At 39.3% G+C, this 16,619-nt stretch overlaps 1 protein-coding gene and 1 long non-coding RNA gene across 7 annotated transcripts in view; both read right to left on the bottom strand.

The window, feature by feature from the left end:
- Positions 1-14,517, bottom strand: part of vstm2b (V-set and transmembrane domain containing 2B) — a 50,212-nt gene extending 35,695 nt beyond the window's left edge. For 3 of the 6 annotated variants that reach the window (XR_014086777.1, XR_014086778.1, XM_008404970.3), the window contains exons 1-4: positions 13,828-14,517; positions 12,129-12,301; positions 10,238-10,267; positions 9,397-9,841 (exon numbers count right to left, since the gene is read on the bottom strand). Coding sequence is in view for 4 of the 6 variants with exons in the window: in XM_008404970.3 (XP_008403192.1) it covers positions 9,397-9,841; positions 10,238-10,267; positions 12,129-12,301; positions 13,828-13,900 (721 nt within the window). In the remaining 2 variants the exon portion in view is untranslated. The remainder of the gene's footprint in view (positions 1-9,396; positions 9,842-10,237; positions 10,268-12,128; positions 12,302-13,827) is intronic. The other 3 variants (XM_008404971.3, XM_081604892.1, XM_081604891.1) reach the window with 3 other exon arrangements.
- LOC145551027 (uncharacterized) lies at positions 44-4,301 on the bottom strand. The gene is made up of 3 exons (XR_014086782.1): positions 3,831-4,301; positions 3,399-3,530; positions 44-3,189 (listed from the first exon to the last, which is right to left on the bottom strand). It is a non-coding gene; the product is annotated as an uncharacterized LOC145551027 (long non-coding RNA).
- Positions 14,518-16,619: the final 2,102 nt, after the last annotated feature.

Raw genomic sequence — 16,619 nt, 5'->3', positions numbered from 1 at the left:
GCATATAGATAACTTGGAAAAAATTAAGTAGGATTTAAAGCTGTAACATGTTCCATTAACATGATAGAATTGTGTTCGCCCAACACAATTTCATTGAGTAATACAGGCAATGAAAAATAAGCTGGTGTTATTCATTACAATAGTGTTGCTGAGACATAAAAAACTTATTGATAATACATAATATATTTACATTATGGTAAGAGATAAAATGTTTATAGTTTCAACTTAATATTTTCAAGTAATCTCATGTAAATAAAATATGTTGATTTGACAAGCTTTAAGTATTTGAGGGAAAGAGGGAAAATATGTCTGTTCTACTTATTTGCATTGTGTGGGACGGATGTACACAATAAAATTAAGTAAAATGAACAGCTTTTTTCTTTCAGTTTACATTAATCATAACTGCTCTTCTCTTCAGTGTTTTTGTCAGTTTCTGGTGGTGCAGCTCTGTGCGTTTTAACTCTTCGAGCTGCGATGTAAGACGCTGGTTCTGCTCTCGCTGTTGAACCGCTGCTACGCGCTACAGGTAGTAATATTTCACAGACGGAGCGCCGCTTCTGCTCCACCTGGTAGTGACTCTCACACCGAACCTCTGTTTAAAGCTGCAGCATCTAACCTAAAAAAATACATTTTACATACATATTAAAACTTTCGCTGTCCTAACATGAGACAAATAATCCCTGAAAAAATAATCAATCTCCTCTGCCTCCTCCCTGCTCTGCATAATTACTCCGCTCAGTCAGAAACAGCCACTCAGAACTAGCAGTAATCAGCTAGCAGCCATGCTATCAGGAAGTTTTCATTCAGTAACTCTGGATTGTTTATTGTAATGGAACCTGTATTTGCCTTTGAATGTTAAGTTTTATACTTGAATTTCTTTGGCAATGTTGAGAGGTTTTATTTTGACTTTTTGCATTATTTAGCCTCTTCAGAGCCTTCATATGTTATCAGTCTGTTAAAGATAGTATTACAGATAGCAGTACAATTTGCACAATGCCTGTTTTCTTTAGTTTTCTTCTTGGAAAAAGTTATTAAAAAGTTTTTGTCTAAATTAAGGTGAATTTATGGTTCATTTTCCCACATAATGTAACCGGTAGTGCTTATGATTAAAAAAAATAATAATTATGTGATCGGTATCGGTGTTCTGCCTTCATGGGTGATCGGAATCGGCAAGAAAAAACCTGATCGGCACATCTCTACTTTATATAGACCTCTCTATTGATTTATAGATTAATAGTTTTACTGGACAGAAATTACAAAGAACAAATCTGGTTCTTAATCAAATCCTAATGAGTCAAATTGCAAGTGTCATGGAGTCATCAGCCTCATGACATTAACACTGAGATGAAAAATAATACTGAATAAATAAATATATCAAATCTAATTAAAAACATAAATAAGTGAGAAGTTCTTTACTGTTATGGTCTGTAAGATATATTTATTCTCAGTACTAGATATGGTCTTAAACCCATGGCACTTCAACAATATTATTTTACCTTTTATCTGGAAATAATGTGTTTATTCTTGCCATACAGTCCTCTGATTAAGTATTGCTCTAAAGGTCTTGCCATACCAGTTTATTCCTCTGTATTTACTTTGGTTTCTTAGTTTATTCTTGCATTTTGTTCTTCATTCATTTCCATTTAGTTTCATTTGACTAGTTTTATCCTCTCTTGGTTTATTGCTATGTCCACTTTAGTTTCTTTCCTGTTGCTAGATTTATTTTATTGTTTATTGACGCTCACCATCAGTAATCTCATCACCTGCTGTGCCGCCTAATCGTCATGTGTTTCATATCATGTGTTGATTTTTTCCACTGTTCAGCGTCGGATTCTCTGTTTTTATGCCATAATTCACATCTAGTTCGTCGCTCCGTTTTATGTTCCGCTTCTCCTGTTTCAGAGTTTTGCGCAATGTGAACGTCTTTTTTTTTTAAGCCCTTAAGGTGCAGGGCGGTCGTGAAGCGCGTCGATGGGGAAAAGGCAGACTGACATAAACTTTTTAAAACAACGAAAACAATTTCTGCATTCTGATAATTGAAAATTAAAAGTGCTGTGTTGTTCTATCACCACCGTTTCATACCGGACCACTTACAGCTTCGGTGTTAACGCTATAAAATGAACACTCTCTATTGTGGTATCACCCATGGAGGGATTTGTTTTTCAGAGGGATACAAAGTGAGGGTATCGTAATTTTAGCAATTACATGTTTATAAGAGCGATTTTCTGTTGTCCTTCCATGGAAGCGTGCAGCCTTCAAACGGAAATAAAACACTTTTTAATGTAAGTTACTGCTTTGAAATGATCAGAGAACTGCCAAAACATATGTACAAAAATCCTCAATAAAACATAAAATATTAGAAAATCAGACACCAGACAAAGTGAATCACAGCAGCGTCATCAGCTGGTGTAACGTTGACCTGATGCGGTGAAGCTACTAGCAGGAGCGGAGCTGAGCCAAAAGCTACAAACACTTAATAGAAGTAGAGCTTCCATCCATACAGTTGCAGCCAGGCATGATTTAATGTTACGAAATACAGTTTTAGCAAGTTGCTCAAAGTCTAAACTGGTATTGTTGTGATTGTAAGGTGTAAAGTTTACCTTCGACCAAACGCCCCCCAAAGGAATCCCAGCGCCCCCCTTTTGTAAAAATTTCCGCCAACTTCCTGTCCCCTTTCCTCTAGCCATGCCCAGCGCCACTTGTTTTTAATTCCTTTCTCAAGTAAACGTGTTTCTTTACCGGGTGAGACAAACTCCATCTTCTTTCATATTTGATTTAATCGCTGAACCGAACGCATTCGCTTCTTTTCTACAAACCGTTTTACAGTCATTGGTCAAGAACACGGGAGCTAGAATTCTAATTGGCAGACATCTTTGTCTATTATCTACAGTTTAGCTGAGGGGGGCCGTTTGGTCCAATGCTCGCTTTGCTTGAAAGTCTGGCCCCCAGATGGAGCTCTTAAAGCCAGGAGACTACAGTTTGGTTGATGCGGACCAAACGGTCAAAAGCCGGAAATCCGGCCCCCGGCCAGAGCTCTTTAAGCCCTGCAAACTTAAAATCTTTCCATCAATTATCTGAACACTCTGATCCTTGCAGGATAGCGAGGGGGGCTGGTGGTGCCCATCTCCAGCAGCCATCAGATGAGAGGCGGGGTTCACGCTGGACAGGTCACAAGTCCATCACAGGGCCCTGAAAGCCAACAATAAATAAAATGTATGAAAGATAAATGTTAGATTAACAAGGAGAAAAAATCTTTCCAGTTATCTTTAAATCAAATCAAATCTTTAAATCAGTCCTTAATAAATCATGTTTATTAAGGACTTGGTGTTGGTAACACAGCAGTTTTTGTGGTTGAAAATATAGCTAGCTCCTCATTGAAAAAACAAACACAAACTTACATCATGAAGACAATGTGAAGGTTCATCTTCAGAGTTGGTGATCAGAGTCAGAGCTTCTTCTGAGACAAAAAAGTCTTTAGTTTCCTGACACCTGATTTCTCTGGCTTCCTCTTTCATCTTCATTTGCTTAGACTGCAAACATATGTTGAAGATAAAAACATTGATGAACGAGTTAGAACAACAACCTCAGAATATCAAAGTCTCTCTGTCTTATGGAGCTTAATTAAAATCAAGTTAAGTTTATGAATAAAAGTATAAGTCGCAACAAACAACCTCCATGCAGTTATAACATGAAGCTGAATGATTCCTATTGTAATAATCATACAAGTCACAATAAAATTGATAAAATAATTATTTATGAAACCAACGTAAGTTATATAACTTTACTGCACTGTTTATAATTAAATGAAGATAATTAATAAGCAAACTTACCACCAGCTAGCAACACTTAGCAGCCTTCATCCCTCCGGGCTCCTTTTGTGACACACATTTCATTTCCATCGGTTGTTGTCCCGTTGTGTTGTCGTCTAACTCGGACTAGGACGACACCAGCTTGAATTTACCAAAAATTAGTAACTATTGTCAAGGCCCTCTCTACTTTGAAGGTCTTCCCTGCGTTCAAGTTTTTTCTTTTCTTTGTGGCGGTTTTTAAATAAATGAAAGTGTGCAATACCGCCACCATCTGGTCTGGAGTATGAACTGGAGCTAATACCGTTGATTATAAGGTTTTACATCACACATCTGAAAATGGATTGGGTGCTTTCTTAAAAATTACATCATGATTATCATTTTTTTTATTGTATGCAATTTTAATAAATAGTAAAAGATTATTAAGGCACTTAAAAATTCATACATTTTAGGTACTTAAAAAGTATGCCTACATATTACATTAAACTCACTTTAAAGGTGCCTAAAAGACATACTTCTGCATATGTATTAATTAGTTTTATTTTGTAACCAGGTTGCTGCGTGATGCAGATTTCTGCCCAGGTCCTTCTTGAAAATGAGATCTGGATCTCAATGGGGTTCACCCGGTTAAATAAAGAAAATTAAAAAAACAAGGCATACTTTATTAGCCTAAAATTTACACTGAGATGTAATTTAAAACATACTGAAATTAATAATCTAAAGTAGTGTTAAGTGAATTTCAAGTGCACTGCTGTAGGATATTTTTAATCTGTATTTTAATATGTTTACTTTATATTCTCTAAATGTTAGAAATATTTGCCTTTTATAACTGTATTTATGCCTTTCATTTTGATGTGTTTGTGTCCCAGTTTGCACCTGTTTTTCAAACATTCTCAATGTAGATGCAAAACAGCAACGCAATCTGGTTAGGTTTAATACATTGTGGATGGTAAATCATTATATTTGCACCTCCCTCTCCCAGTGTTTTGAACGTTTTGCTTTCTCTTTAGTTTGTTGATGCAGTTCTGTATGCGTATTGATCAGGTTTGCACCTGTTTTTGTACACGTAAACCTTCTGAAAAATAAAAAGGGTTAGAGTTCTAGCAACGTCTCAATACCAAACGGCTGCTGCTGTACGCTGTGAGGTAACAGCTCTCTACAGCTCCAAGGAAACTTCAGTGGGAAGACCCACATTAAAAAAATTAAACATTCACATGCAAATGAGTTGTTCTCTGATTGTGATTAATGGATGCTGATAGAGGAGCAATTCAGTTCATTAAATAAGAATTCAAATGACAAGGAAACCTAATGATGTCTTCTGATCCAAACAGAGAATAATGGATTTCTTATCCATAAAAATCTGCAATTAGTGGCAAAGCCAACAGGTGAACTGCCATGTTCATGCAGCACATAGTAAAAACAGTAAAAAAAGAGAAGTGGGAGGAAACTACTGATTCATAAGCCACAATAATTCATGTGGATCAGAGGGCAGCGCAGGATCAACTGGATAAGGATTAAAGCAAAGACCATGATCAGCCATTTTGGTTCAGTTGCCTACAAAGCTGTGCTCCAAGTTACTTCTGTATTGACCGATATTTGCCAGAATATACAGTATGCATGCAAATGTTAGAGATGCAGCTGCCTGGAAACAAAGAGGAGATGTGGATGAAGTCAGAGGACATGGAGGAGAAGCCAGAGTTAGATGGAGGAGGATGACTCACTTTGGTGATCCCTGAAAAGGGATATGAAATTTGCTGCTATCTAAATAGCTGGAAAGTTGAGTTTTCTCTATTGTTGTTGACCAATCACTTTATCATAGATTGTAATATTTTTAAAGATGCATAATAGCCACTAATTTAATATTTTTTATGATGTTCGACCAGTATCACCTGGGATAGGGGTAAGTATTGGAAACCAGCCTTCTCCTGTACTTGGATGCATTTTATCCCTGCATACTGTCCATCTTTAGCTAATTAAATTAAACAAATACATTTTGCAAATAGATTACATCCCATCATTCTTCATAGCACACTAAATCAATACACATTGATGAGGCAGTAAAGGTTCCATCAATCCCGAAACTTAAGGCCACAACTGTTGGGGCTGTGAGTGTTTATGTACCGCTTCAAGTAATCATCCAGAGCACAAATAACAGATGCAGGTTACATAAATGAACAGTGATCACATGGAATTATAGCTGTACAGTCTTATTTTGGCACAGAGTTCACCATAGAGTTCAAATGTACAAAAGATGATTTTTGTTCTGAGAAAAAAAACCTTAGTATTTTTTTCTGAAGCCTAGATTTAAATAAAATTTTATTCCCAACGAAGGGGGAGGTTTGATTGTTGGAGACCAATCTGATGAATTGAAAACACAAGTATTTAACAATAAGATATTCTCCATTTGCTGACTGAAACAGAGAATACCTACAACAAGTTCCAGGTTGCACAAAACACCAATATCCTAAAAGTGCCTTGGATGTTAAACTTTTTTGTCAGAAATGATCAAATGTGCCGAGTATGGAGAGAAAGATTAGTATCCTTTCAATCCTATTCCTCACCTTTGCAATAAAATATTTCCCCCAGAGCTGTTTCTAGTGCTTCTTCTGAGTAGCAACAGAAGCAGTATCTTATAACTATTTCTGATACCGATAGCAACCTACTGCACAGCATACTCCAACAATAAACAAAGTGAACCACTAGTGCAGCCTGCTGAAAACTGGACAAGCTAACATCAGTCCCACTAACATCTAACAATAGCTTGCTTGCATCAAGAGGTGACAGAACCTTCCGGTTTAATAGTGCTACTGCTAACGGTACAGTTGGAAGTAACGGCAAGAACTGAATTGAACTGCAGACCTGTGTAAAGCGTCTTTTCTGGAATGAAGTCAAATAGAGGCAGATGTTGATGTTTTTCAAAATAAAAGTAGTTTTTTAAAAATAAAACTCTCCACAAACCAGTTAAAATGAGAACTAGTTGTGTCAGTGGGAGCTGCCACTCCTGCTCTGACCCCTGGAAGGGCTTCAGCACACAGGGCAGCACCTTTCACTGGCCTCAGTCATCCAGCAACACACACAGACAAGATGGACTCATGCACACCTGAGTGAGTCAAAGCTGGATCCATCATGACAATTTACAGCAGTGGTGCACAAAGTTTTTGTCCCTGGGGCCACACTGGCAAATTCCAGCACCTCACAGGTCACACAATTCATTTAATCAAAACAGCAAAAAGGGCTGCACAGTGGCGCAGTTGGTAGAGCTGTTGCCTTGCAGCAAGAAGGTTCTGGGTTCGATTCCCGGCCTGGGGTCTTTCTGCATGGAGTTTGCATGTTCTCCCTGTGCATGCGTGGGTTTTCTCCGGGTACTCCAGTTTCCTCCCACAGTCGAAAAAAAACATGACTGTCAGGTTAATTGGCCTCTCCAAATTGCCCCTAGGTGTGAGTGTGTGTGTGCATGGTTGTTTGTCCTGTGTGTCTCTGTGTTGCCCTGTGACAAACTGGCGACCTGTCCAGGGTGTACCCCACCTCTTGCCCGAAACGTTAGCTGGAGATGGGCACCAGCACCCCTCCTGACCCCACTAAGGGACAAGGGTGCAAGAAAATGGATGGATGGAAAACTGCAAAAAATGTGTTCATTGTAATTTTTCTGTTTTGTTTTACCTGCTAATAACGTTTAACCTATAAATTAACCTATAAATTATTAAAGATCCAAATCATATAAAAGGCTGTGTCCTTATTTAAAGAAAAACAGACAATATCAACAATTGTGGGGGTTATTAGTTATCTTCTACTTTGTTGGCTACATTTTTAATGTTCTTGACTTGTGGCTGAGGGACTGATCAAAATCATTTCAAGGGCCACACATGGCCCCCGGGCCACACTTTGCACACTCCTGACCTACAGTATTTAAATGTCTGTTTGATTTTTCTTCCAGACTGGTGGCTCTTTGCCTCAGCAGCCTGCCGGACAAAAATCTACAAGCCTGCTTAGAGTTTTAATTATTTGTGAGCATGCTCCAACAAACAGAAGTAGGGCAGGAGAAAGCAATGAGGTGGTAGATTACAACCCTCATCCTCATACCATGTGATTTTCTGTTGGCACAGGTGGATAGAAATAGGTTGCAAACATCTATATATGAGTGAACTAGAGCTTTCCTCCTTAACCAAAAGGTTTGGAATGTGACAGAGTTCTGGAAAAGGTCTGGATGAAGAAAGATTCATGCAGATTTAGCGATGCGTTTCACAACAACTCAAAGCTAACAAGCTCTTATCAGAATAACAAAGGCACACATTAAGTTTTATTTTCTACAATAGAACAAGAGCAGACAGAGCAACATAATCACAGTATTTGTTGAGTTGAGTGTGTGTGTGGCCTTGAATTTGATACATTGCAAGGACCATTTTTCCAACAAATATGACATTATGGGGACCAAAAGCCTCTCATGGGGCCCAAAGCCTGGGACCCAAGGACTAAGGTGTGAATTGAGTTTAGGTTAGGTCTAGGATTAGGCATGTACTGGTAATGGATGGGTCCCCAAATTTTTCCATGCTATGGCCCCCGAAAGTGGAGTAGTGTCTGGCCTGGGACCCCCTTTCTTTACAAACGCACAGACAATGCTTCAAAATAGGTAAAGAAACATCAACTTTTTAATTTTTTTTCTCACTTTTACTAACTATTCAATAATTATTACATTTGTTTAGCAGATGCTGCCTCAGACTTTCTGATTTTAGTTGAACATGAGGTTTCAGGGGTTTCTGTCTTGTCCAGAAGCTATGCTAGCTTGATAAGTACACTAAAAAAAGTCAGTAAATTAACGGTAAAAAATGGTAAAAGACCAACAGTTTTTGACCGTCATATCCAAAAACATTTCATTGGTAAATTTTATGTTATGTTTTATGTTTATGTTAGTATTTGAGAAATACGGTAAAATACTGGCAGTTTTGGTTGCCAGAATTTTACAGTATTTTTTAAAAAACAGTAAAATACCGCATTTTAAAAATACAGTAAAATACTGGCAGTTTTGGTTGCCAGTATTTTGAAAACACAGTAAAAAACTGGCTTTTTGGTTGCCAGGATTTTACCGTATAAAGACGGTAAAATTCTGGCAACCACAGCTGCCAGTTTTTTACCGTAAATTGAGGCCGTTTTACAGTGTAAAGCAGCTGGATACAATTGACTAGCTGCCAATCAGAAAGATGAGAATGGCAAATAATATTTGAATAAATCATCTTAACTCATATTTTATAATAATGATTGAAAAACAGATGAGTTTATGATAAAAAAGAGGATAAAAAATTATGATTAAAATTGATTAGATTACATTTCTTTCCATATCTTTCTTCATATTTTAAAGACCTCATTGTGGCCCCCAAAGGGTATGCTGCACCTACTTTGGAAAAAACCGATTGAGTGTAAGGCTCAGGGTTTGGTTTTAGAAATGAATGAAAAATTAATGAGAGCCAACACAAAGTCCTTGTGAAAATACAGAGATGAACTGTGTGTGTGTGTGTGTTTCTGGTTATCCAGATATCTGGTGATACTCTTGGTACTGCGGCTCCGTTTCAGGCCCAATCGACCTTCCAGTACTCACCAGCTCTGTGCCAGAGGACTGCTGCGCTCTCCGGCAGCTGCGAGGCGGCGGACTTGGCCACTGAGGTAGTGGCCAAGTCCGTGGTGGACGACACGGAGGGCAGGAGGTCAGACTGGGCCAGCTGAGGAACCCGCTGCTTCTCCTGCCCTTCCCTGGATCCTCCTGTCAGTCCTTGGCTGGGTTTAGAAGTGGCTCCTCCCAGTTGGCCCCCTCCCAGAGCTGCGTTGGCATTCCTTAGCGACCAGCAGTTCTGAATGTGTGACACAGCCTCCTCTGCCACCATGCCGCCTCCTGCAGTGATGGTCAGTGTAGCATGAACTGTAAAGTCCTGATCCTCTTCAGCCCACAAATCAGACACACGGCACTCATACACCCCCCCGTCCTCCTTCTTCACTTTAGACAGGCTAAGGCGGTGGGAGATGGCGTTCCCCTGAACACGCACAGTCTGAAAGCCCAAGGCAGAGACATGTGGAAGTATTACAAAACTAGCTAACGTTTGGATAAAAGCTGGCTTTAGGAGCCATTAATCATCGGCTTAATGAGGCTGGCTGGGGGCGAGGGAGGCTACAGCTCCAGCACCAAATCATACTTTGTTGACTGTCAGTCATTCTTACAAAACTTCAGAATGAACCTTTTCCTTGACTAAACTGTGACAACTGAAACTGAGCAAGTTTAAAAGTAGAAGGAGGAAAGTTATGTTAGCAGAAATGGGTAGATAAAGAATAAAATGAGGCACTGATGCCAATGCTCAAACTCATCTCTTTAATAATATAGTTACTGTTTACTTGGAGCTGTATTTTTCTAGCATGTTTTGCTCAGTTTTGTAAAAGTGATCACTTACACTTATTTTTGTAGCTTCTCTTAAGCTGCCCTGAAACGACAGAAGCATATTGAGTTAAACAGACACAGTTCGTACATAAATAAAAACAAACAAAAAACTGAACACTTTATTGAAGGAATTTCAAACAGGATTTGTAATTTGTTCACTGGAAACAGCAACAGAAGAAATGTTGCAGATGTGACTGTATCACCCACACTGTAAAAAAGTCAGTAAATTAACGGTAAAAAACTGTAAAAGACCAACAGTTTTTGACCGTCATATCCAAAAACATTTCATTACCGTAGAAATTACATGGAACTACAGTAAGTCAAAACTGCAAAAAAAGTCAGTAAATTTACGGTAGAAAATTGTCAAACACCAACAGTTACTGACTGTAATATCCAAAACATTTTGTTACAGTAGAAAATACATGGAGTTACAGTAAGTCAACACTGCAAAAAAATCCGTAAATTTATGGTAAAAAAATGGTAAAATACCAACAGTTACTGACCGTAATATTCAAAGCATTATATTACCGTAGAAAATACATGGAATTATCATAACTCAATCAACATATATCCTAAGTAATTTTGACAGTCATGAATGTAGAAAATACACAAATATATTGTAAAAATATAAGTAATTGTAAAGTTCATAAAAAAAATATTATAATGTTGCCAGTAGTTAATTACCCTAAACTTAACAGTACTAATCAGCCAAAATTACAAATTTTGCTGATAGTTATATCTACAATGTAAAACCGTAAACAAGACTGCAAAAGTAATTTTTACAAAGAACAGAATGCTGGTGTGATATTTTGGTTTCTTTTTTAATAATGCCTTTAATTTTCCCAGATGCAACACTTCCATTAATGTTTCTGTAGGAACGACTGCATAGATTATATTTCTGGTCTACTTTAGACTGCATGTGCTTAAAGTTATTGTTAATGGCAGAAGCAACCTGTCTCAGTTCAAACAGATGCAGCAACAGTGGAACATATGACAATGTTAGGATGAAGATAAAATGGAAAGGTTGTTGTCTTGGAACAACTGCTTATGTATTTTCCAGGGTCATAGTGCCATCTTATAGCACAATCGAGTAACTATGTTACCTTCAGTTAGCATAAAAATATTTTATCAAATATGACTTAAAAGAAATTTGACGTTATAATTTCATGCCTTGACATCGGACCTTTGTCTCTTTCAAAACTCCTGCACTTTCTGAAACTCCGCCATCAGGAAGTCCTTACAACATGGCTGCTTTATTAAGCCTTTAACAATGATTTTCCCAGTGTTGCTCTGAGAAGCAGCTCGTATAATGAGATCAGCAGATACGCAGTTCCACCAGGTGTTTGATAATAGATGCTGGTTAGAAGGAGCTGAATGCGAGAGTCGCAAAGGCGGGGTGGCCTGTGAGGCAGAAGCTCAGTAGCTTGGAAATGTTTTGCACAACTGAATGGTTGCCATGGAGATTATAGGATTTCTCAAACATGCATGAAAGAATCAAAGCAACACTCCAGGTATGTTTATAATGAGGGAATAACATTATAGCATGACATAAAACAAAAAAAAATAAATCAATCTTACATAATCCTGCCCCTTTAAACAGGTTAAACTTCAAACACTAAAAACTGTCTGGAATTTCTTAATGGATAGAGACACTGTATATTTTGTGTTAGGGGGCATTCTGTTGCTGAAGATATGTTTAAAAAATATCTAAATGCTCCATAGTTATGAAAGCTAAAACTGGTAGCTATTTGGTCTATTTTCCATATTTTTAGAAGATTGTCAGAAGTCTAAAAGGAGACCTGTTATTGGGGAACACGTTTCTTGGGACATGTCTGACTGGGACATGTCTGACATGTCTGACATGTCTTAGGAATGTCTGACAGACCAGGTGGGGCTGCAGGTACCTTGACCCTGTTCTGCAGCTCATCAGGTCCTTCTTTGGGGCTGTCCAGCTTGTTGTACCACCACTGAATTTCCAAAGACATAGGAGCAGAGCTGAGGGCTTTGAAGGCACAGGGCATCTCCACATCCTCTCCTTCCCCAACACTCACATCCTCCGGGACTTCAGTGAACGCGGCTTTGAGGAAAGAGGAAAACAGTAGATTTTAGAGGTGTGCCGATCGATCGGTCACCGATCATAATCGGGCCGATTTTCGTGAAAAAGTGCATGATCGTGATCGGCGATCATTGGCTCTTGTTGCCGATACCGATCACCTGCATCTCATTTCACAGCCTGTCTGTGCAGCTGGTCTCCTCTTTCCTTCACACTGCGCAAACGCGCAGCAACAAATCCTAAGTGATGTGGAACTATAACGCACTGAGTGAATGGGGAAGTTTGGGTGTTGAGGCAGAAAATTGAAGCACGTCAAAATGCATCAACACAACGAAGCTAATACGACATAAAAACAATGCCATACTTGACGGAGTTTGGCTACATCGAGGCTCACTGCAGTAAAAAAGACATATGGAGGATCAGATAGCAGGTAAAGCAGCGCACAGCTACAAACCCTCACCCGGATTAGCATGACGGTCAGAAAGCTAAACAAATAATCCGCAAAATTATTTAACTCTTCGAGCTGCGATGTAAGACGCTGGTTCTGCTCTCGCTGTTGAACCGCTGCTACGCGCTACAGGTAGTAATATTTCACAGACAGAGCGCCGCTTCTGCTCCACCTGGTAGTGACTCTCACACCAAACCTCTGTTTAAAGCTGCAGCATCTAACCTAAAAAAATACATTTTACATACGTATTAAAACTTTCGCTGTCCTAACATGAGACAAATAATCTCTAAAAAAATAATCAATCTCCTCTGCCTCCTCCCTGCTCTGCATAATTACTCCGCTCAGTCAGAAACAGCCACTCAGAACTAGCAGTAATCAGCTAGCCGCCATGCTATCAGGAAGTTTTCATTCAGTAACTCTGGATTGTTTATTGTAATGGAACCTGTATTTGCCTTTGAATGTTAAGTTTTATACTTGAATTTTTTTGGCAATGTTGAGAGGTTTTATTTTGGCTCTTTGCATTATTTAGCCTCTTCAGAGCCTTTATATGTTATCAGTCTGTTAAAGATAGTATTACCGATAGCAGTACAATTTGCAGAATGTCTGTTTTGTTTAGTTTTCTTCTTGGAAAAAATGTTTTTGTCTAAATTAAGGTGAATTCAAGGTTTTTCCACATAATGTAACCGGTAGTGTTTACATTATGACGCTCCAGCAGGCTGTACCGGCTAATTTATAATAATAATAATTATGTGATCGGTATCTGTGATCGGTATCGGCGATCAGCCCTCATTTGTGATTGGTATCGGTATTGGCAGGAAAAAACCTGATCGGCACATCTCTAGTAGATTTATAAATGACTTTTAACTGAAACTGGATCTATTTACTTTCTGAAAATCTAACATTATAACCCTACTTCTCCTGACTTTGCTATTCTTAAACATCATTATCACAATAAATGTGACTCTATCAAATCAAGTCATTAGAACAAAAGCAATTTGATGTGCTTTGACGCTTCAGCAGGCTGTACCGGCTAAGTTTTACCATTAGAAAGAGAAGCGCTGGCTGGTGCAGGTTGTTCTACTGTCTGCTTCAGGTTACTCACCATCTGCATAAATCACCAAGGGGGAATTGAGAATGAAGTAGTAGAAGAGTCTGTAGAGTCTGGACTTTTCCATCTCACAGGGAGGCTGGCACTTTCACGGCAGACATGAAAAGGTCATGGTGTGAACCCGGAAGCGATGGGATAAGTCAGCTCCAATAAGTGGGAATGCAGACTGAAGCCCAGGAGCAACATATAGCTGCTCCGACACCCGGAGCTGGACACTCAGTCTGCCCACACTTCAGCTTGGCAGCAGAGGGGCAGGAAGTAGCGGTGCAGGGAGGCGGCTTTAATCTCCTGCTGATCCAGTGGCTGAGTTATTCCCCAACGAGCCTCTGGGAGGACTGAGACAAGTTCCCTGCGGTCAGCGGCACTCCATCATCAGCCCGACAACCCGCTGTAGGGAAGCCTCTCCTGGGCTGGGCTCAGATCCAAACCCCATCACATCCCTGGCTCCAGATAGAGCAGGGTGAGGCGGCAGCGTGGTGCTGCAGCAGGCTGTGACCGGGGAGGAGAACTTCACCCTGGTGTTAATCTGAGTGTGTCCTCACTGCTGCTGTCACGGCGCTGGAGTCCTCCCACTGCACTGAGCTGAGCTCTCTCTCCTCTGCAGGCAGCCTGTGGTCTAAGCACACTGCTCTTCTCCTCCTGACTTAGTTCAGACTCTAGCAGTTCTGATGACATCTGATCACTCACAGCTCATGCCAACAAATAAGAATATTTCAGATTATGTACACTATTCGAAAAGCTGTATTTTTAGGGACTATTATGAAAAAAACTAGAGTTCTCAGCCAATGAAAAATGTTAATAAACCTCAGACTTGACATGTATCGAAGTTAAAAAGTAAGATTATAGCTTTACTGTCTTTGTGCACAATTATTGAACAAGTGTGTATAATTACTATGCAAGACTGTAGCTCTTGAGGAAACTTAGATCCATCAAGGTTTGCAGTCTGTTGTTGAGAGTTTTGTCTCTTCTGCTGATCAGCAGCATCAGAATCAGAGATTTAAAACAGCTGAACAACCTGATAGAAAAGGCTGGTTCTGATCTGGTTCTGTTCTGGTTTGGGGACAACTCGGAACCTCTGGAGATGATGATGCAAAGAAGGATTTTACATAAAATCAAGAAAATTATGGGCAACCCTGACCATCCTCTACATGAGACTGTCTTAGAAAAACAGAGGGTCTTCAGTGAGTGTCATCTGGGCTTTCTCCCACTAACTCAGATTCATCAGGTAGAATTTCAACCAAGCCAATGAGTGAACAGAAAGAGAACTATAAATAATGACATTGATTTTCTGTGTAGTTTTAGTCTGCCTGTAGTTTGAGCAATGGCAGCAGAGCAAGTGAATGAAGCCATCCAGTCCGTGTTGGTCACACTTCCAAATATTAACAGCCATCTGGTTCGAATCGGCACTAGTATCTCTGACGGTGGAGGTTGGTTGTTTACATCACAGGCATTTTCCTATAAGCGTCATAACATTGAACTGGAGCTTTTCACATATCACCAACAAATATTAGCAGTTGGGTAAAATGTAAAACTTCAACACAGTCTACATCTCCAGAAAGTGACTACTTCAAGGAGCTGGTTTCTACCAGGCTAAGGTCAGGGCAGAGTTTCTGGAAGAAAACTAAAAACTGCCTTGCATTGTTTCTTTACTTTGAAATACTCAGAATAAATTATTGTGGAGAATTGATGAGGTTGCCTGGCAATGTGATGTTAAATTATACTCAAATGTTATATACAGAGCTGAAGGATTCTTAAATGCTTCTAATAATTATTCTGATACAATGAGCCAAAGGGCTACATGAGTAAAACTACATTAGCATTAATAATCAAGTCTACAAGATGTCTTGTATGTGGGAGTATCACTTATCTGGTGACAGCGACAGAAAAGTGGCACGCATCGAGACTTTTCTACACCTTTAAATCAGCTTTGACGCAAGGGGAATCAGTTCATGACAAACTGGTATAAATTATATGGCAAGAATTCATGCCACAAGACTTGAAGAAAATACTATAACTATTACTATAACAGACCAGACTGGATTAATTAAAAATCAGAATGCTATAAGAGGAACCAACCGTGTTTTGGGTACAATGCCTTTCTTTTGCATTAATCCTCCTGTACCTGCCCTCATCTTTTGGGAAACAGTTGTGAACATGATTTAAGGGGACTCTCTCATTCTGTAGAATCATTGCCTTTTTATAAGATTTTACTTCAGATCTTCAAAGCCCCAGCTCTCATCTGCAGCCTTGCAACTTTCTCTGAGACAAATGTATTATTAACATGATAAAAGCAGCGTGGCCTTTCACTGCCCTGCCATCATTAGCATTTATATAGACCTTGGACAGCAGGGCAGACTGGTGTACTGTACAATTCAGTCCAGCATGCTACAACAGGAACGTCAGTATAGCATTATGTATTCATATCTGGTGGATATGCAGTCCAAGAACTTCTTTACTTTCTGCTCCAGGAATGATACAGGAGCTGATTGCATAGGAAATTAATCCTGCTAAAATCAATGCAGCTTCATAATGACAGTTGTGATACATTTTGGTTTTAATACCAGGACACTGGGCAGGCGGCACAAACAGCGCACAGTAAAATCAGTCCTCAGTTCAGACTAGTTCAACTTGAATGTCTAAATGTTGCCGTTAACTTCACATGGCTTCTTTAAGCATGCCCAGTATTTTTTGTTCGTTCTGTGGCAGTTTTGCAGCGCCACCGATTGGCCCACCATACCTACTACAGCCTTTTCTGTGGTGATGAATTGGACACATTTTTTCTTAAT

The sequence above is a fragment of the Poecilia reticulata genome, chromosome 3 (genome assembly GCF_904066995.2).
Source record: "Poecilia reticulata chromosome 3, P_reticulata-male-v2, whole genome shotgun sequence".
Taxonomy (NCBI): domain Eukaryota; kingdom Metazoa; phylum Chordata; class Actinopteri; order Cyprinodontiformes; family Poeciliidae; genus Poecilia; species Poecilia reticulata.
Note: the sequence above shows the minus strand (reverse complement) of the source record. Positions and strands in the feature narration are given on the sequence as shown.